The sequence below is a fragment of the Pangasianodon hypophthalmus genome, chromosome 1, assembly GCF_027358585.1.
Source record: "Pangasianodon hypophthalmus isolate fPanHyp1 chromosome 1, fPanHyp1.pri, whole genome shotgun sequence".
Lineage (NCBI taxonomy): Eukaryota > Metazoa > Chordata > Actinopteri > Siluriformes > Pangasiidae > Pangasianodon > Pangasianodon hypophthalmus.
In genome coordinates this window covers 11374523-11396462 of record NC_069710.1, presented here as the reverse complement: position 1 = coordinate 11396462, position 21940 = coordinate 11374523, and the positions used below count along the sequence as shown (strand labels likewise).

The following is a 21940-nucleotide window of genomic DNA, read 5'->3' as shown; positions in this document are numbered from 1 at the left end:
GTTAAATAAAATGTAAAAATAAATTTAAAAAGACTCCATGCTGTGTGTACATATATACAAAAATAATTAATTCGAGAGTTTAAGCATTTGTAAGAATGTAATTCTGTGATGTTTATGATATCCTGACTCTACAAACACTGCCAGCGAATCATAGTTTTTCTGTAGTTTGGTAAATTAGAGCAACAGCACCCTCTTGTGGGACATTTTCTGTATTGCCCAACAGCATCATATGTCAGTTTTGACTCAAGATCTATTTGTTTGTTTGGGGGAAAAAAAAAAGTCTGGCATATTATTAATTAATATTAACATTCATTAAATGTGTGGTGATCTAGAAAAATCTGTCAGCTGTCTCAATTCTGGAAATCAGCCAAAAATGATGAAAAACTTGGTCATGTTTTGACCAAGAGTTGTTCTGCAAGAGTAATACACTACCATCTCTACTAAAATATAAGAAAAGATAAATATATTTTACCAAAACAACATGGAAATATTTTTTATTTAGTCTAGTTTGTAACCTTGTTTGGCGTCTGCTTGCAAAGATGTTTAACAAGCACAGCGTCAGTCTGTAAAAGAGTCAGTCTGAAGGTCTAAAGCTGGCTAAAACCTTGCAAGAAATATCACGAAACAGAACAGAAGTGACTAAATTAATCAGCGATTATTTCCACACCAATGTTTGTGTGAAGAGAAATCAGTCAAATGTGAGACGACGACGTTTAAATGCCACCGGTGACTTTTACCTCATGTGACGAGACCGTGACTGATGTGGACGATGCTGATAATCAAAGAGCGAACTTATTTCCCACTGTAAATGGAAATTCTTCAAAATGTGTAAGGAACTGTTGTCTTTTTTTATAAGTAGATTAGGGTATAAATGTAGAGTTGGGTGGGGGGATGTCTATATATATATATATATATATAAATTCAAATTCAAATAAGTTCAAATTTGAACATGTGAAGTGTTCTCCCAGGCTACCATACAAATAACTAAAGGAAATGAAACTAAACTAAAGGAAACTCAATGTTCTTACATAAAATGCCAAGTTATTTTGGGAGCAGCTTAAAAAAAGGCTACCTAATATAAAAAAAAAAACAAAAAAAAAACATGCTAGCTAGAGGCCCACATTACCCGTTTCCATTACACTACAGTGGTCTAGATTTCTGTCTTGGTGCAAGCTAATACTCATTAATACTATGGGTCACATTCAACTCAAATGAATCTCAAGACAAAAAGAAAACAGGAGACCAAAATTACCAATAAAATGTTTTATGTGTTTAATCTCAATAAAATATGTACAGCACAGAATGTGCAAACATATGGTTTCTGTACAAAGAAATTTACACACAAATGTGGGAGCCAAAAGCATTCAAAATGGAATTTTAATCGCATGTATAAAATATGACGTAGCTATGCGGGTCTTTACGGTTGTTTGAATCTGTACAGCTATACAAAATGACCAAATAAATTAGAACAAAACAACAAAAACTGACCTTGTTTTGACCCATGCTTACTGACACAGCTTAAAATTTAGTAAAATCACGACAACCTGACTTTAAACAGGAACTAAACAACATTAAAACAACTATAATTAGAGATTAGCCCTGATGGGTTTTACAATCTTGAAGTAACGAAAGACAGGCTTTGTTTATCCATGCAAATATACATCTTTACGTCTTTTATAAAGGACAAATATTAAAATGCTTGGAGAATGTGTTGAAATGATTGTAAGATGTAGCACTACTTCCATTATCTTAGCAGTTAAAAAAAACACACAACAAGACAATAAATAAAGATTAATCTACATAAACGCCTGCATCGTCATTGTTTTTTTTTTTTCTTAAATCATTACTGTGAAACCATGTGTAGGTGCGTAAAAGGTTAACTTTGGTATAAGAATAATGAGAAGTCATAACATTCAAATATAAACAAGTGCAACAGAGATACAAACAACTTAGCTTCCACAAAATAATACTGAACACAGGGAACTTAGCAAGAAAGAGCCACAAACACATCCGAGATTAATTTATAGTGGCTTATACACATACTCAACATCAGCAGGTTTAACGCCACTTATCATAAATAGCTGCAAAAATCCCAAACATTGCACATAGACAGTTCCAACAAAATACGAGTGCACATTTACGCAATGTTCCTGTGTACCTGGTAAGTCGAAGGTGTACTTCAGCCAATGCAAAAGCATCTGAAATCAAATACATCGCTGCATTTCTGAAAAAAAAAAAAAAATTAAACACTGCCTTGTCAATTTCTCTTCACAAACCGAAGGTGTATGTCAACCGTGTCACAAAACTGAAAAGCATCCTGCTTGCTAAGCTAGCTAGCAAGCTAATTAGTTAGAATCAATAGTAAACTACACAAGGAAGCACATTAAGTATGCTAATATTGGAATATTTGTGATGTACTTAGCGATTTGTTGGTTGGAGAAAAATCTCAAACATAATTGATAACTGTCAGGTTTGCTGTTAGCTCATAAATACAAAAGAGCTTCTTTTCTCACCATCTTACAGCAGTGAGAGAGTACGGATGAAGCGAAGGCAAAATCACCACTATCAGCAGGTAGTCAAATAGCAAATCATTAACCAAACTAAAAGACCACAAAAAGTTAAAACAAAAAAAACTTTTAGAATTTCATTACAGAATAAATCCTGGACAGCATCAAAGATCACGTTAAGTATAAAGATTAATGTGCAAGTCGTTCAGGGTGGATTTTTCCTTTAAGATGGCGATGGGGATTCAAGTAAAGTGAAATGGTGAGAAATCATTGACGAGGTGTGTTAAAAAAAAATATTGAACGATCCAACGTGAACTGGTGCGGCTACAGTTTCTTTATTTCCAATGGACAAAATAGAAATTTTAAAAAATGTACAGATTTGTTCCTCTTACTTGCAATATTTCCAGAAAAAAAAACTTGTTCAATGAGCTTTATGAATCCATAGCTACAACAATTCCAAAATGAATGGGAAGTTGATGCGTAACCAGTTTCATTTCTCCCGCTTTATATAATCTTGTATGTTTTTTGTACTCCAAAACGTCAAAGAACTCCTTTGCTGTGCTTCTATACATATTTTATACAAAATGCTTTCCTGAATACAGCTATACAGTACTGCAACAACCTGATTCAAAATACTGTCAAAAACAAAAGGCTTGCCCTTTACTGGCTCATAGAAGAAAACTCTCAAAAAGTCTCGTTTGTGCTTCTGGGCATTTTTTGTACAAAGAGGATATGATAATGAGGCTGATGTGATTTGGATTTACTTCCAAATTCAGGGTCTAAGTGTTTTCAAGGGTTGGGAAGCAGTTGTTCGAGTTTTGTCAGCAGCAGCAGCAGCAGTGTACAAACAACATGCCACTTTACTGTGGAACGTGGCTTTAAAAAAGAGGATGAGATTCCAGTTAGATTTCCATTTATGTAAGATTTTTGCTCACATTCTTCATTTGGAGCTTTCAAAATTCTTGGAATTTTCGCCCAAAATGTCAGAAGTCTCCGATCTTCTAATTTGCAGAGGATGAGGTGGTTGCTGGACATCTGAGTTCCTCCATGCTCCCTCCATCTTCCAAACTCCCTCTCAGCTGCCTAAGGAATCCAGTGTGTTTTTCTGGACCTTTCCACCAGGTATTCAAGAGAGAAGCAGGTGGGCTTAGCATCATGAAGAAACTTGAGACAGGGACTCTCGAGGGATGTGGTGATTGCTGGGGCTTAATCGCTGGCTCACTCATACCGAAGGCTCAGATTTACAGCTTGCCTCTTGCACCTTTGATTCCTCCACTGTCAAGGGTCCTTCCGAGCTCCAGCCTTCCTTCTTGCTCTAGGCTCCCTCATACCTGCCCGAGGAACCCATTTCCATTACGCCATTACGTCGCTCTATACAAGAGGACCAGGTCTTTAGGGAGTACCCTCCATGCTCTGTCATGCCTTACCCAGCAGCCGGCTTCTTAAAAATGTCCTCAGGTTATCCATTGGCCTCAAGTCACTCTGGTGCTTGCGCCTCTCAATGAAGGCCACAAGTCGCGCTGTGTCGAGACGAACCAAACCGGAGGCAGCTCGGGGACGGAGCCATGGCTCACCCTGCAGGCAGGCCTGAGCCGAGGGTCGCCTGGCTGCTTCGGAGTGTAATAGCAAACGCACAAAATCACGCGCTGCCCTGCTCACACCTCCAAAATAGTCTTCGGGGAAGCTGAAGTCCAGACGGCAGATGTTGAGGCAAGTCTCCTCGGCACTCTCGTCTAAGAATGGGGAGGCGCCACTCAGCAACACATACGCCAGAACACCCACGCTCCAAAGATCGGAAGTTAAAGCCACTGGCTCACCCAGCACCACTTCAGGTGCGCTGAACTCAGGGCTGCCCACCAGAGGGTGGATGTAGGGGGAAGAGGATAGGAGCATGGCATCGCCGAAATCCGTCAGCTTGACAAGAGAATGAGCAGATGCCTGCTCCACCACTATATTCTCGGGCTGTGAAAGAAAGAACAGATCAGATATTGCTAGCAGATATTGCAGAAAAGATATTGCATGATATCACTGTATTGTGCCACCAGGTCCGCACAAACTATTCACCGTTAGTTGTTACTGCAACACGGCAAAGGCAAACCACTGCTGGGCTACTGAAGGAGCCGAAATCAAATCCCAGCACCACTAAGCTGCCACTATTGGATACTTGAGCAAGGCCCTTTAACTCTCAAAGTTGTATTCCTCTCTCAGTTGTAAGTCGATTTGGATAAAATCATCAACCATATTAGGTCAATTCAAATGTAAAAACTGATATTATATGAAATATGCCAATAAGCACTACAAAATACCACATTTTTATTGTGTTCTGTGAAAATTCTGAAGATCCCAGAGGTCCCAGGTAACTTTTCAGCTGGTGTTTTGTTAGTGTTTTACTAGGTATTAGTAAAGTAAGTAAACTGCTGTTCACCAAAGCTTTGAGCAATTATCCAAGAAGAATGAGCATAAATATCAGGGTCCAGATCAGTAGTTGCCATTAAAATCATTCATCATAAAAAAAAAAAAAAAACATAAAATATCTGGCATTTCATCAATAAAGTGTCAAGAATTTTCTTCATTCTTTATTTTGTTCAGTTGATGTTTGTGAATCTGAGGTGTCAACAGAAGACATCTGACTACTATAGATGTTGATATAGAAGGGTGACAGGCCCTTACCTTCAGGTCGAGATGAGCTATTCTGCAGGTATGTAGGTAGTGTAAAGCTTCTAATATGTCCCGCAGGTAGAGAGCCACCTTTTCCTCAGTCAGGTTCCCCCAGCTCACAATGTAGTCCAGGAGACGACCCTGATCGGCCCTGCAGAGCAACAAAAAAAAACAATACTAAAAAAATACTAATAAACATCCAAAAACTGTTTTAGAAATCCTGTTTGCTCAACATTTTGCCAAAATGTTATTAAATGTTTACTGCCTTTCTACATTTCTTTTCCACTTTCCATATTTGCTCATTTTTAATCTCATATTGATTCGCTCCTTCTCTGATTGTGTTCACCTGTTGCTTGCTTCCCCTCAGTCTGTCAATTTATACCCTCTGTCTCTCGGCGTTGCCTGCAATTCATGGTCACTGCTTTATCTCACTCCTTGTATTTTTTTTAGTTATCCATAATTTTCAGCTCTTTTTTTTGTGGTTTTACATTTTACTATTTTTAAGCCTAGACTGTTCAACCTGGTTCTGTATAATGAATTACATACAACCTTGACATAGCAATGGCAGGTTTTGAAGACAAGGAGACTTAACAAACGATCCCATCAATCCTGATGTTTAGAGTGAAAGGAGTGTTGCAATATTACTGTGTGGAAGAATTTTAAAGTATTACAGAATATTACATGCTCTAAGATTCAATTTGTCTTCAAAGTCTATTAGGCCAAGTAACTCTAAATCTACACTCATCTCTTGCCTTTATCTGACCACTGTGGCTTTCCAAACCCTGCACCCTGCACTCTCAATTCACAAGTCCCAAGACTAAAATGATTATCAAATCAATCTCACTACTTCACAAATCTTGAGCCATTTGGGAAGCTTACATTTCTAGCACGAGCACGTAGCTGGTGTTGGTCTCAAACGTATCGAGCAGGCCCACCACATTGGGATGCTGCAGGCAGCGAAGCACATTCAGCTCCCTCATCACCTGCTCACGACGCATCAGCTTCTTGTTCACCAGCTTCGCTACCACTGAGCGCCGTGAACCTTGCTGCTCACACCACTTAGCCACGGAGAACCTGCCTCTGTAGAGATGGCGGTTAGAAAATGGTGACAAAATAATTAAAATTTAACAAACTTGATAAAACTCACAAAAGGGTGCAAGCTCATTTACTAACAGACGGTACAGAGGACTTCATCTTTCAACTGAGCAAAATAATATGTTTCCCTTTTTTTGCCTTAATGAATATGCAATTGGGGCGTTACTAGCCAGAAGCACAAAATACTGGGCCATGCAAATATATTAATTTAGCACCTGCGATGTAATTTACGGCAGCCTGGAAATCACTTGAAATGCACTGATTAGTTTGACCAAAGGGCAGGTATTAAATTTGCCAAAGTTCATTTCTCCCGGACGAAGGCAAACTGATATTGTTCGGTAGGTTTGTAATGAGACGGTCACGCCTCAAAATGATCAAACCATTCCTTAAAAAATGATGACTTAATATCACCAAGGGAAGGTTGGTGCAGCACATTCAAACCCCAATTCCAACATTTTTAAAATAGAGCCTGTAAAAAAAGGTTTCCATTTACACATACTGTATGTGGCTTATGAAAGAACATAGAAACCTGGCATGTGGTGAGATTTAGTTTAAGAGCTTGTCCCTTCAGTGAGTTTCTTAAGAGATCTGAACTCATCTGAACTAATGGCACATGCAAAAACCCAATTTAAATATTGGTTTCTACGACTATTTTGCATTTGACATAATTCATGCAATTATTCTTTGTAAATCCCTTGAAACACACTTACAATTTGCATGCAATTTATTCCTTTGCACAAACAAATCAGCATTCTTTATGTGGCATCTTAGTAAAGCAGGGCCTTAGACTATTGGGCCAGACTGTGCACGTGTCAAAAATTCAACTCACCTCCCGAGCTCCATCACTTCAGTGTAGAGCGACTCAAAATTCTCCTTCCAGATGATTCCTTCACCGTAGGTACCTGTGCAAAGCCATTAGGCATTTGAGTCATTAGGCATGGCTGAACCCCAACCCTGCCACTGCTTAACCCTCAGTGATCCAACTCTATGCTTGGACTGTATTTTGCTTTCCTTGAAGGCAAAATAATAATAATAATAATAATAATAATAATAATTGTTTGCCTTCAGAAATATCAAAAATATATCACAAATATACTGTATATACTCATAGACAGGAATGTTTTTAACTTAAAAATGACAGCTTAAAAACTGTATATATTGCAAGTTCACAAAACTACCTAACTAACTAACTAAATAATAATAAAAAAAAAACAGTGGCAGAGAAGGTTTCAGGGTTGTTTTTTTTATATTAAACATGACCTTGAATAAATGCCTGAAACGAAGAAAAAAAAACGTTTCCTCTGTGGTTGAAATCATGCTCTGTAAGCAGACATGTGGTTCTTTAGGTTTCCATTACTTAAATGTCAAAAAGTGATGTGAAAACCGTCTCATAATTTGGACATATTTAGGGGATTTATTTTGATAAAACTTTCTGTTCAACACTGGTTAGACACTTTTATAACATTTTCTTGTGCTTTTTTATACCAAAGTAAATTATTTTCCAGTAACAGCGTGTCCTGAAGTGTTTTCCCCCCTCTTATACCACAGAAATTTGTCAAATGCTAACATTTTTCATAACCAACTTCTCTTTTTTCTCTCTCTCAAAGTTAAAAAAATGCAGCTTTGTCTGAGAAACCATAAAGCTATCCATCCTGAAAATACAGCTGTCCTGTGTAACAGTCACCACTGTTACAAAGATTAAACACTGGAGATTTCTTCTGTAAATGTTAAATAAATGTCTCCTCACAGACCACGTCACCATTTTAAACTCAAGAGTGCAGCTGTGCCAGTTTTGGGGTGCCAAAAGTTTTAGTTACTATTGTATAGTTCATATTGTATGTGACACGGGGCTTCAGTGGATGCCACTGCATCTTCTTCTGTTGGATATAAAAAATGTAACCATGGTGAGGAGTAGGTCAAAATGTGTGCAATTGAAATTAAAATATAGGACATTACAGTTACTATGGCTACATGCTATTTGATAGGCTAATGTGTGGAGTGTGTGTTCATGCTGAGGGTCAGACACATGCGCACCTTGCACTCTGAGGCAGGTGGACGAAGTGACCGTCCCGACATCGTTGGCAGCGGTGCAGGTGTAGGTCCCGCCATCCTCTACAGTAACAGGTGAAATGCGCAGGGTCACCTCACCCGTCTCACTGTAAGTACACACAGAAAAGGGAACTGAAAAATATATATATAAAAATAATATCTTGTGATACAGAATTTATTGTAGAGCAGTTTTTGAGCCTGAGTGATTCACACGGTCTGGTGTGAAGGCACTTGATTAGTTGCTTCTACAGCATGGGAGTCAAACACAGACATAGCAGGGAGACTATGTGACCAAAGTCTTGCTGCTGTGTCTGTAGATTAGGGAAGTAACACAATAAAAAACAACAATGTTCTAATATGTATAGGACACACACTATTTATTGAGTTAGTTATTTATTATTTTAGTTTTGGAACACTTGCCACAAAGGGCATCTATCTGACACTAGATCCCACTGGACCAGGGATCATGTGGGACACAATGTGGGAATGACTATGAAGCTTGCAGGACAAACACAGACCATGTTTATTAAAAAGAATGTGTTTTTTCTTACTGCCTGGTCAGAGCTGTGGGGATTTAGATCCACCTACTAGTTTGTTTAGATTTTGGGAAATAAAACCTACTTATCGCTTAAAATATTGCATGCAAAATAATATTTGCATGGGTACAATTACAAACCAACGCACAGCTCTAGTGGAGACCAGTTATGAACTGAGCTCTGGAGACACCTCTTGGTGAAGGTGTGTAAATGCAAGACATAAATACATATTTTTTAGGTGTTTGTGTGTGGAAATAATGTACAGTAATGACCTGACTTTTTGTATGAATAAATAGTGAAGAAACCTAACAAGATTTAAAAAAGAAAAAAATATTTCTTTTCAGTGAGTTACAGCTGCATGAGTAAAAGTCGTGCCTTATGTGTCTGCATGTGTACCTGTGTGTCAGTGTGTACCGTCCTCCGTCACTCAGCGTGCTCTGATCTGGTCCTCGCCAGGAGACTGAGGCTCTCGGCTGACCTCCGACCTTACAGCGCAAGGTCACATTCTCTCCGCTCTCGCACACCAAATCGCCCAGCGGCACCAGAAACTCCGGAGGAACTGAGACACGAGACCGAGAACACTTCAGTTCAGCTCTCATCATCTTCTTAACAATAATAATAATAATAGGAGCACAGTATTTTTTTTATCAGACCTACCATCGTAGATATAGTTCGGATTCAGAAGCTGAAAGAGAAAAAAAAGCTGTAAGAAAAGTCTCACACAGTATCATGTGTTCCAAAACTAATTTCAAGATCCCACCCTGTCAACAACTTGCGAGTGTTTATCAGCTACGTTTTCACCAAAGAGTAGAGCGTGTAACAAGGAAAAAAAAAGTGTCCTAAAGCACCTGAAATCCTGTACTAAATCAGTTAGTAGGTGATTGTTAATTAGCTAGTTTAAATAAATAAATAAATAAATCCGTTTTTCCAATTTGTAGTCATTTTGATAGAGCTGTTAATCTGTGATCAGCAGCCCAGTTTATATCAAGGTAGCTATAGAAAGTTCTACAACATTATCAAAATGTTATCTCCTTTACAAAGCAATTAGCTAAATATAAGAGGAAGAAGTAGAATGAAAACATGGCTACCTTTACAGAAACCTTATTCTCCTGCCGGCACTCTTTCCGTCCCTCCTTTTCTCTTTTCTCTGACTTGCGGCGGATACGCAACGCTGTGTGCCATGACGATGATTTCCTGGATTCAAAAGCAGGAGATGAAAAATTGAGAAGCAAGTATGAAAAGTGAGTTTCAAATTGCATAACGTTCGAAACTGATTCCAAAGTATCTCACTGGTTTAATACTAACATGTCTAATGTCTGTTAAAGGTGCAATGTGGAATTTTTAAAAGGGTTTCTAGATGTGTAATAATTAAGAAAATCGAGCTAATTTGACCAAATGTTTGCACAAAGTACACAAACTTCATCGTAGTACACAAATTACCATTATTTATTTATTTTATTTGAATTTTCTATTCATGACTTACTTGTACTCGATTTTTATAAGCATGTGTGTAACCCAACTCTGACTCAAACCAACATACTCACACTGAACAGCCTTTCAACACACTTAGTACTGTCTGTCTTCATAGCATACAGTTGTAGAAGAGAGATGATTTATAATCCCACTTGGTAAGTTTTTTTCCTCATGCTGTCTCAGGGAGTTTTTCTTCACCATACAAATAAAACTGAACTGAACTGACCTGCATTATTCTGGGACACATACAGTATTTATCCTGGACGAGCTCTGTTAGTTTCTATTTAAAACTTTCTGCTGTTGTCGTGCTTGTGGTCATGAACTGCGTCTCAACTCGAAAACCTTACATTAAAAAGATTTATCTAATCTACAAGACTAACTATAATTTTAATTAGTGTTAATACTCAGCTAGTTGTTTTGCCTACTTGAGGGTGCTGTTGGTGTAGTCAGGGGCACGGATGGAGGTGTGGCCCAGCACGTGGGCGGGGATCCAGCCCTCGGCTGCTGGGCCCTGTTCTGTGGGAGCTCGGAACACCAGGAACATGCTCTGCTGGTTGGAAGCCAGGATCTGCACAGCCTCGCCCTGATGCACGCTGATCTCATCCTCTTTTAAAGCCACGTAGTCCTGCGTCACCAACATGGTGGACACGCCGCTACTGCTGCTGCTGCTGCTTTCACTCTGACAGCACAACATACATACACAGGCACGATATTAGGATCAGAGCATGTGTTCGAGAATTTATTTTAAATGAACGATTTATAAATTCAGATTTTTTACAGTTAAGGTTATGTAGCAGAACATTACTAAATATGAACTTTATTTATAAATTCACACAATGTTCCTCTGACTCATAATATATAGTCAATCAGCAGACGTGTGTGGTGTCTGAAGCAGTATCCTAGACTCTTCTTAGATGGTAATTTCAATGCATGCCATTTTGTCAATCATACATCACTGTATTATTATTTTTTATTTTTTTTCACTTTTAAATCATCTTGCTTTAATGTTACATCGTACTACATTTTACAAGAAAGAAAAAAATGCTATTTCCTTCTTCAGTCCACATTTTCTATCCATGATTTTTTTTCAGGTTTATATGCAAACACTTGTATTTAAAGTCAGTGGTCTAGATCCTATCGAAAAAGCCCGTCTTGGACATTTCAAATTAAGAAAGATCTGGCAACCACTAAGCAGTGAACGACACACAGGTCATTTTAATAATCTGAATAGGGAGCCCAGAAAATCAACTTAAGCTTAAGCGAAATGTCTGGAATATTCCAAGTTGCATCATCTAAATTTCCTGAAGATCATGGGAAGAAGAAAAGCTATCTTCTTCTGTTTTCCTTATTTGCAATGATATCATGATGATGACTGACAAGGTCACCTTGAACGTACAACGCTTTTACCAAAATTTATAAATTAAAAGTAATTTATTCATGTCAAAAAACCATTTGAATTTTGTACTTTGTCAGCAAAGTGTAAATCATTTAGATGGGTTAACACATTTTTAAATGTTTAAATGCATGTGTTCTTAGATTCAATGTTGAAAAATGTTTCATTTTTAATAGTTAATAGTTTAAGTAGTTATTGTGAGTGATTGTAGTTATTGTATTGTAGTTAATCATAGCTAGTAGTTGCCCTATGAAATTCTGCACATTGGCATTCTACACTGATTGTAACAGAGCAGAAACTTGTGACAAATTGTCAAACTGCAGAAGAATGGAGAAAGCGTTTAGTGGCATGAAAGCAAGGCGTCTGTCGAGTCAGGAAGCTTCTCTTCATTAAGTAGCTTTAGTTTAACTGCATCTTCTTTGTGACATCTCACAACTTTGCAGGTTTGTTCAAAATGTGGCAGCAGACTGATTAGAAACAGCCAAATGAAGAATGTTAGTATGGGTTAGATTGCTTTCATGGATTGAGCTCTTTCTGTAGTAGAAGAATGAGTAGCAGAGGACAGCAATAGATCTGTGTGTAGATCTTTGAAGAACATTGAAGAAGTGGAGCTATTTCCAGTTATTCCAAGTTAGTACACAAGCTTAGGCCACTTGAGCTGGCGAGGAATTTCTCTGGTTTTGGAACACATCCCGTTGGAAAGTTAGTAGAAAGCCGGAATTAAGCCTGGGTTAGGAGGGAGTCGGGTCCTTACCCCGTTGCTGTGCAGGGATTGCTCGCTGGCTGACGAGCATGTGCTGACGCGGTCCGGTTCCTTGCGCTTCTGGTTCTGCTCTGGAACTGACGCCCAAATGGAGGACGAGGAGGGTTTAGGGCCGGAGTGGCATGAACTCAGGGGGTTTGTTGAAGGTGAGATTAGTGGTGAAGGGAGCCCTGATAGAGGTCTGGACAAAGCGAGGGACATTGGGGACACCGCAGCTCGAGGAACTGAACGAGCCTCCTCACGCTGCTCATTCAAGGGGACCTCGAGCGGGCGTGTCCCAAACGTCTCAGGAAACGTACCTGAGGCTGATGGGGGGTGGGGCTGCATGGGTTGGGGAATTCTGGATCCACGAGGTCGGGAGCTGACGGCAACGCTGGTGCCCGGGTTGGAAGTGCTCGCGCCCACGTGGTTCCGCTGGTACTCGATGGGAGACGTTAGTGCTGAGGGACAGGAAAAACGGCTTTAGATAACATTCTAGAATAAGAAGTATTCATCTGTATTAGTATGACTTTTTGACTTTGCTCTAGATTGCATTACTGCATACGCTGTATTATATCTGTCTACAGAAAAGCAAACTTAGTGTCTCCGTACTCATATAGAAGTGTGTTACCATTGAGGAAATTTCTCTGGTTCTCCAGGATGCTGCTGATCTGCTGTACCCATGCATGACACACGGCCGGGCTAGAAGAGTGGAGGACGAAGCGCTCGGTGACCCCTGTGGATGACCTCGATGTGAGAATGAACCTACAGGGGTCGCTGTCTGAACTCTCCTCCAGGCCCAACCAACTGACCTGCAACCGAAAGAGACACACAATGCGTCATTTTCAAATCATTTCAAATCACTTAATTTGGAATGTAGAGAAGTAAGCTGAGATGACAGTGTTTTAAATAATACTGAAAACTGACACAAAATGTCTTATATCTGTTTATAGTTATGTTTTCTGTTGTGCAGACTACTGGCAGCTGACATACAGACAATGTTTTACCCACACAGCTGCATGTCTTGTGATTGGAGGTTTCCAATTGGCTATGGTCTGGCATATATTTTATGCATCAAACGCTATATAAACAAAGTTATTATTGTAAACACGGCATAGCCTTGAGCTTCCAACCATTGGAACACACTGTTTTTACCTTGATGCTGTTCTTGAACAGATAGCCTGGAGTAGAGAAGCCCTTCTTCTTATCTAGTGGCTCACTGAAGATGACGATCTGCTCGAAGAGGAAGATGCGCCTCTCCTTGGCCCGCGAGAGTAGGCTGGAGTCCTGATCCGACACCATGAATGTGTCTTGGAGGAGGAGCCGGCCCTGAGCTACAATTTTGCCCTGAACACACACAGAAAAAAAAATCAGAATGACACCCAAATGATCTTTCACACACAGTGTACATCCTACAACACACACATATATACTATATTTGTTAAATAGGGTTAAATAGGAGCCCTGGAAAATGTATGCTAAGCCTGAGATGGTTGAAATGTAGTAGGCTGGTGGTTCCAGGATTTCTGGCCCTGTCCTTTATCCAATCCATAATACTAAGGAACCACAAATGAGACTTTCTATTATAATCTGATACTAGACTTTTCTAGGGGTTGCACGACTATTTTTTTAATTAGTTGACCGATTAGTCATCTTTCCCATAGTTAAAGCGAAAAAAATCTAGGACACCACTCTTTTTTAGGCTATTTAGCATTAGTGCAGTAAAATGCTGAAAACCGATAACAAAGATCACATCAAACCACACTTCAATTAACAGCCATACACAGACTACTACTGACATTTCCAGTTTTAATGTTTTTTGGGGTTACTATTTAAGGATGTATCAATTCTTAAAATGTGGCTGGTCAGCTGAAATTGCTGATTCTGGAACTGAGAGTGCACAGCATGGAAGCTCATGTCCATCAACAGAGCCCTCTTTATAGCTCAACAAACGGCCTTCTTTGGAGAGAGGAAGCAATCATTTTTAAATATGATCAGCAATGTCACCAGCAACATGCCCACGCAAATTAGTCTCTTTATTTGCCATCTTAGTAAATCAGGGCTTCAGTGTCTCTCAACTAACAGTTACGGTAATCTTCCTCCACTTGAAAATCCTATCCATATGGTGATAGAGTCTTACATCAAAGCCCTGGAGACGTCCCACGTTCATCATGTCGTTGCAGCGTTTGGGCACAACACACATGACCTCCACTGCTTTCTGTAAAATATGGCAAAATGCAGCTTTTCATTGGACGAAACAAGGAAATGACTTGTGTGTTATATTAAAAGGTGAGACACTGCGGCAGCAAGAAAAATGCTGAAGATGGTGTCCTTACCTCTAACTCTGCCGAATCAACACCAGCCTTTTTGGAGAACTTTAGGAAATCCTGAAGCAGGAAATGAGCATAAATAAACCTGACATTTCATTTCATTGCAAGAAAAATCATCACAGCAAATTAGGGGCAAGACACCTACTACTGGTACTTTATTACATACGTTTGTGTATAAATCCATTATGGTCCCCTAGTGGACAATAACTATTTTTAATGGCAGCCTAACAATTAGTCACAAATTTATTTAAGTATTGCAGTTAAGACCCTAAACTGACATATATCCTTTCTAGTACATAAAAACTAGTCCTGTTAATATATTTCTGCAAATATTCATGTACCAACTATCATATGTTTATACCGGCTGCCCTGTCTATAAAAGGTTCCTTTGTCATTTTTTTTATTTAAATCTTTGTGTTCATAGACTAAGTGCAGTCAGTCATTCCATAATGGTGTTAAAAGACATCATTACATCTCATCCCAGGCACCGCAATAAAAGTGTATGAGTCAGAATGACACTCCTCACCTTTAGCAGGAGCTGGTACTTCATGATCCTCTGCACGGGTTTGATAAGCAGGTCTGTGATCTGCAGCCTGTGGCCCAAGCGCTGCTTTAGATCCTGTCAAAAGAAAGAAAACTTTCAATATGAAAGCAGGTCCCATGAAAAAAAAAACAATCAACCAAAATATGGCTAAACGTGAATGAATGATTCATTGGTTCAGCCTTGCTTCTTACCTCAAAATATGTGTCTATGTACTCGGAGACAATGTGCTCAGATTTGGGCTTGTTCTGGCAGTAGACGATGTACATGTGTAACCGGCGTTCCTGTAGGATGAAATACAGTAAATAAATCAATCAGGCATTATCAACACCACAAATATCAAATTTGTGGTAAAAATATAGAAGATTTATATCATCTTTGACAGCAACATGTCCCACCCACTGAAATGTAAAAACCCAGGGGGAAAAAACTACATACTTGTTTGATGAACAAGGGCGCTAGCCTATTGGGATCCTCTAGGCACTTTTCCAGCTCACCTAGGAAGAAGCTTTGGGAAAAAAATAATAAAGTCAATTAAAGTAAAGAACAAGGAGGCCAGGGTATGCTGAAAGACTACATATCTACATTTTGACCTGAACAATCAATACCTGATATGGGTCTAGATTTTGAACCAAATCATGTAGCCTCATCAGGTTTCCAAATTTTGGGCCAAATTATGTAGCCTCACTAGGTTTTAAATTTCTGGGCAAAATCATGTAGCCTCATCAGGTTTTAAAACTTTGGGCCAAAGTTTGTAGACCCATCAAATCGTAACAGAGCTTGGCCTGAAATCTTTTAAAAATGATTTTGACCAAAATTTTTAAACCTCATCGGGTTTAAAAATTTTGGGCCAAATCATGTTTTAAGATTTTAGGCCAAGCTCTGTTAAGATTTGATGGGTCTACATAGTTTGGACCCATATCAGGTACCATTTAACATTAAAAAATGCATACCCAAAGGATATTATAACACAATTTGCTCCAAAATCAGTATTTTATTTGGGTCTACATTTCGGACCAAACCACATAGACCAATCAGCTATTAACCTACTGGACCAAATTGTTGTAAGACGTGATGAAGACCCAAACTAGGTATTGATAAATATTGATCCACTAACTATTAAGATCATTTGGGCCAAAATGCGAACAGGTTAGCTTTTTTACCATTTTGGGCCAAAATTTATTAAGACTAACAGACATCAAGTTTTGGAACAAATTATGTTGATACCTTTACGGTCCACATTTTGAATGAAAATAATGAAGTTAATACTATAGCCCAAATATCAATGTAGACCCATATCCATTATTAATTAACATAATTAGAAGGTAGAAATAGAGGAAAATCACATAAGTTGGGCCAAAATCAATATCTAATTAGTGTCATCATTTTGGGTTAAATTACATAATTACTTTGTGGGTCTACATTTTAACAATAGTTATCAATACCTAACACAGATTTACAATTTGGCCAAACCCATCATGTTTTAATATTTTGGGTCAAATTCTTATGGATTTGGCCCAAAATAAAGACCTATATCAACTGTTGATATATATTGGGCCAAAATGTATTAATATCCTTTGTGTCTACGTTTTATCTATGTTAATCAATACCTGATGTGTCTATATTTTTGGCCAAATTATGTTAACACCCATCAGGCCTACATTTTAGCTAAATTTATAAACTTTTTGGGTCTACATTTTGAACTAAATTATATTATATATAGTGTGGCCCAAAATGTAGATCCGTAAGCAATACCTGATAGGTAGATCTACATTTTGGGCCAACGCATGTAGACCCATCATGGTTTAACATTTTGGGTCAAAATCTGAACGGTCTGCATAGTTTGGCCCAAAATAAAGTCATGTGCTGTTTCCACTGTAGCTATGGAGACTAGGAAATGAAGTATCTATTATTTCACTTTCTGCTGAGGATTTCTTACATGCACATTTAAACATTTAAAATATACAGGTGGATGGAAAACCCACTACTGTGTGCCAGCGTTGGACCACCTACTCTTTGTGCCAGTCGTAGATCTGATGAATGTTTCCGAACACAATCTTGTCTTTGCCCTTCATGTCATCCGGAACCCCCTCTTCCTTCATTCGGTTCATGTAGCCCTGCAAAGACAGGGAAAGTCCAAGGACATCGTTACCAGGGAGACAATGGCACAGACGTCAAACAATGGCACAATCTGAGGAGGTGGCACCACCCACAGCCACCAGTTTACTTCCTGTTCCAAGCCTCCACAATGTGCGTGAACATGTGAATGGCTGTGTGAGAGCAGTACTGTGACAGTCACATTCTCAAGCTACAAACGTGTCCATGAGGCTTGAAAAGGGTGAGTCATCGGATTCAACCAAACAGCTTACTGTATAATTATACACATCCTGCTACACACAGCTTCCTATACTGTTCCAGTGCTAAGAGGCATCAGATGACCTCCGAATCTAATTCGAGACACCACAATCATATGGTTTGACCTCATTCTTACCTCCACCACCGCACCCAGGTCTCTAACATAGTCCCGCTCTGTCTCCACCAGCTCCAAAAGCACATAGCTGCAAACAGATAGAGGCAAGATTAAATAAGGACATCTGAAAATCCTGCAAAATCATTCTTTGAGACGCTAACCAGGAACAAGCAACAGATTTTGTTAGGTCGCAAACCAACAATTTTCTAGCTAGCTCACTGTTTTAATCTGTTCTTTTTTATCACATGTGAATGTGTAATTACAAAATGGTTCCTTTCAAGGTACTAATAACTTTTGCTAGATAGCTAGCCCGATTTATTTTAATGCCTCATAAAAATTTCTCTGTAATGTACCTAATGCAAACAGCAGTTACCAAAGTCTAATCTTGACCCAATCCAGACGCTAGGCTAATCTACGACCTAATCAGTGGTGACTAAAAGTATAGTATTTAGAAAATAGAGAATTATCTGTCTTCTATCCTACTGAAACTGTCATTTTCTTAACCATGATAAAACAATAAAGATGAGAAGTAAGTGCAAGAGAGATAATGTTGTATGAACTATTTTATTCTGCAATTAAAGCTAGTGGCCAGTTTTGCTAGCAAGCTAGATAACATTTGGTAAACAATTATATTGTACAGTTTACAAAAGTATTCAAGTTTGCTGGAAAACATTAGCCTAAATATTAGATTGTGTTTTACAACCAGTATTTTAAACAGTACATCTTACCAAAAAATAAAAATAAGTAACTTAAGCCATGCTCTTGCTGACCCAGGGAGTTCTTTTGCAGAGTCACCTAATCAGATCAAACTATGATTTAGCAAAATGAACCAAGTTCCCTTCGCTGCAGAACCAAAAGTCCAAGGGGTGGAGTCGGCCTTGATCCAGCTCCTCCAGGGGGTAGAGACAACTTAGTTTGTTTCAAGCTAAGTGTGTTTGTTGTTCTGTGTTGTAGAGCATCTCATGGGTTAGGGTTAGGGGGTAGAGTTTAGGGATTAGGGTTAATCTTACAGGAGGAGTTCGATCAGGTCCAGCTCCACCTCTTGGACTTCTTATTCTGTAGCAAGGACTCTATCTCAAATGAACAGGACTTGTTAAGCCTGGGATGCAGGTGCTTACTGGCGCCTCTTGAAGATGCCTGCCTTGTGTTCATCCAGCTCCTCCGCAGGTGAAGAAGAAGAGAGCAGGGAGTTATCTGAGGGGTTACAGGAGGGACTGTTGCTGTCTACATGCTCAACTGAGAGGGAACTTGGCCGATCCTCCAGACTCTGAGACAAAAAAGACAATAGAGAGAAAAGAGGAGTAGAATGGCAGATTTGGATAAAAGAATTTGAGCTTACAGGATTATAAGAAGCGCAATATACCATCTTGCTCTTGACGAGTTCCTCAATGGCACTGACAAGTTCAGCAGCACTGGGGGTCTCTGAACTGCTGGGCCGCCCGGAAAGACGGGAAGCCTGGGGGTAGAGAGGTAAGTATGAGTTTCTGCACTTATTTTCTTATTGTCTGCCTTATTTTCTTGCCCCACCAAGCACTACTTAGCAACTGTTGCTATACAATATTGCCTCAATCAAGATTTCAGCATCTGGTGAACCAGCACATTCTGTAGACAAATTCTGGGGGAGAAACACCTGATACCCTGACAGAGTGCAGTGGGGGTTTATTTTATCTACTATAACGATCATTCATTCTTATCCTGGTCAAAGTTGTAGAGGATCCCGAGCCCTTCCCAGGAACAACTGCTGTGAGACTGGAATACACCCTGGATGGGGTGTCGGTCCATCACCCAGGGGCAATTTAGATATGCCAACACACTGACCGGAAGTGGAAGAGAACCAGAGAACCTGGAGAAATCCCACGTATACACTGGGAGAACATTCAGAGCTCAGCATAGACAGTAACCTGAGTGTCAGATCAAACCTGATCTCTGGGACCCTGCTGCATCACCATGCCACCCAAGACAAACACAAAAAAATCTCAGCTTTGGATTAGATTGCAGATGGATGTCACTGACATCATAACCAAAGTTTGTTCTGTCTGCTTAAAGGCGAGTCCATTAATTTGCTCTTTAGCTGGATATATGAGCGAACCTGGCAAACGAATAAATTTTCTCCCAAGTTAATAATTTGCCAATCCCAAACCACTAGCTAGTTTTACCTTGTTGTGTGACTGCCACCAACTGAGGAAGGTGATGGTTAGCCTGTGCTTCTGCCAAGACACTCAGAAACCAGCCTCACAGGGCAGCTTAACACTGAGAAGAAATCACTTTTGCTGTCTTGGATTTCTTGCTATAGATGGCTTCATCAGAGCTATGGATGGCATTGTCAGAAAATCAGCTTCTATCTTAAAATCCTGAACCCTAAAACAGATTTATCATATCTTGTGGTAGATGCTTAATCAATGCTTAATCAAGAAGCTTGCCCTAGATATAAATAGCAACACTAACCATGTGTGGGCAGGGTTTGGGATCAGTCAGCTGGATGTGACCATTTGGCTGCTGATTTATTGAATTCATGTAAATATTGGCTACTGGAGGGTGGTAGAGGTGGTTAATATGATAATACAATTAAAAAATTTCACAAGAGCTTCTAGATCCCTGACCATTTGCAGTATTTCACCATATCAGTCATATTTGGTGTACACAGCCATAATTAGTGGCCTTATGCTCATTAAAAACCTTCAGAAGTTGTGCAGCTTGTGATTCTGTGCAGGTCTCATATTTAATCCAATGTGAACAAATTCTCACCATTGCAGTTCAAGGATCCTGTCCAGATAAAGTACAGGCTGTGGCTGGTCCCAGGACTTGCTAGCCAGTAAGGTGCCAGTTACAAGGTTTTGGGTGGGGCTTGGTACAGAAAAGGCTTTTAGGTTTATGGAATTAAGAGTACTTGTAGCACACATGACGTCCTGCTGCATGTGGTGATACGTACTCTAGAATACTCCATTAAAGGGAAGAGGGCATTCTGCGCACTACACACTAGGGTTTAGTTTTGGCTGTGACCAGGTCTGACCAATCAAAACTTGGGTCAAGGGCTGGATGGAGTATTCAAATGACCAACATTTGAGCAAAGAAGGAAAGAATCAGAAAAGTCAAGGCATTTAAAGAAATGAAATTAATGAAGAAGGAATGGTAAAGAAGGAGACTGGCTTTGTTGGAAAAGGAAGCTACATGGAGAGGTACGGGAACTGGGACAAAACGGACACGGAACAAAAATCAACATAATGCTGGGGAGTAAAACCACATTAACAAACAAGAGACAAAAAAAGTCAGTAGTATTAGATGAAAAAGAGTCAAAGAAATATCAGTTTTAGCCACCATTTGGGATAAAACATAGCAACCACTAACTTAACCACTATCCTCCATCCACAATAGAAAAATCAGCCAGAGTTGCCTGATTTTTGCTTGGCAGCAAAAAAAACAGAAATTATTTTAGCCTTTATCAATTACAAAACTATGTGCATATTCTTGTAGCATTTTGAAAATAAGGTTTTCTGGTGATATAAATTCAGTATCAGTGGAGCATAACACTAATGAAACTAAATATTTCTTAATGATAGGATTTTTTTTGGGTTCAGGTTCAACTTTACTGTCATTGTCAGATTATGAGTACAGATACAACAAAATGCAGTTTGCTATACATTGCCATCCTAATTAGTGCTAGAGATGGAGGGGTGGAGCTTTACCTTTTCATCCTGCGAGTCCTGATGGAGGAGGCTGTGCTGTTGGATGGCCATTGGTGGTGGTAGGGGCACGGCATCGGCGCCCTCTTCACCCTCTTCCTCTCCGCAGCTCTGCATGCCTGAAGAGGATGATTTGGAAAGTGTGCCGCTGCTCAGGCCCTCGTATCGCATCCTCTATTGAGATATTGGGGGAGGAAAATGAGAAAAGATTCTGTGCTTTTAGTCAAATGTGATTTGTTATTTGCTTATTTCCTATAAAAACCTGAAACTACAGTCCCTAATAACTTTCACGTCACTAGTGTAGAACTTTAACCCCTAAGCTACAATTGCACATGTAGTCTCATTTGGGACCATGAAGAAAATAAAATATCATTCTAACCAAGTTTCAAAGGATACAAATTTACCAAAGCTAATTAAATTATGTTCCATAGCAAACTTGTCCACTAGAAATGGTATGTGGCTTAAA

General features: G+C 39.3%; 1 protein-coding gene across 8 annotated transcripts in view; it reads right to left on the bottom strand.

Moving 5' to 3' along the window:
- Positions 1 to 1248: 1248 nt before the first annotated feature.
- triob (trio Rho guanine nucleotide exchange factor b) overlaps positions 1249 to 21940 on the bottom strand; it is a 125560-nt gene continuing 104868 nt past the window's right edge. For 6 of the 8 annotated variants that reach the window (XM_026926128.3, XM_053238324.1, XM_053238252.1 and 3 more), the window contains 22 exons: positions 21478 to 21648; positions 19158 to 19250; positions 18913 to 19061; positions 17816 to 17882; positions 17338 to 17441; positions 15763 to 15832; positions 15519 to 15608; positions 15310 to 15402; positions 14790 to 14840; positions 14594 to 14671; positions 13609 to 13800; positions 13085 to 13265; positions 12466 to 12914; positions 10744 to 10997; positions 9934 to 10039; positions 9503 to 9530; positions 9242 to 9404; positions 8295 to 8416; positions 7090 to 7162; positions 6045 to 6245; positions 5178 to 5316; positions 1249 to 4469 (listed from right to left, as the gene is read on the bottom strand). In XM_026926128.3, coding sequence (XP_026781929.3) covers positions 3924 to 4469; positions 5178 to 5316; positions 6045 to 6245; positions 7090 to 7162; positions 8295 to 8416; positions 9242 to 9404; positions 9503 to 9530; positions 9934 to 10039; positions 10744 to 10997; positions 12466 to 12914; positions 13085 to 13265; positions 13609 to 13800; positions 14594 to 14671; positions 14790 to 14840; positions 15310 to 15402; positions 15519 to 15608; positions 15763 to 15832; positions 17338 to 17441; positions 17816 to 17882; positions 18913 to 19061; positions 19158 to 19250; positions 21478 to 21648 — 3420 coding nt within the window. In that variant the 3' untranslated portion in view covers positions 1249 to 3923. Of the gene's footprint in view, positions 4470 to 5177; positions 5317 to 6044; positions 6246 to 7089; positions 7163 to 8294; positions 8417 to 9241; positions 9405 to 9502; positions 9531 to 9933; positions 10040 to 10743; positions 10998 to 12465; positions 12915 to 13084; positions 13266 to 13608; positions 13801 to 14593; positions 14672 to 14789; positions 14841 to 15309; positions 15403 to 15518; positions 15609 to 15762; positions 15833 to 17337; positions 17442 to 17815; positions 17883 to 18912; positions 19062 to 19157; positions 19251 to 21477; positions 21649 to 21940 lie in introns of those variants that run through there. The other 2 variants (XM_053238381.1, XM_053238358.1) reach the window with 2 other exon arrangements.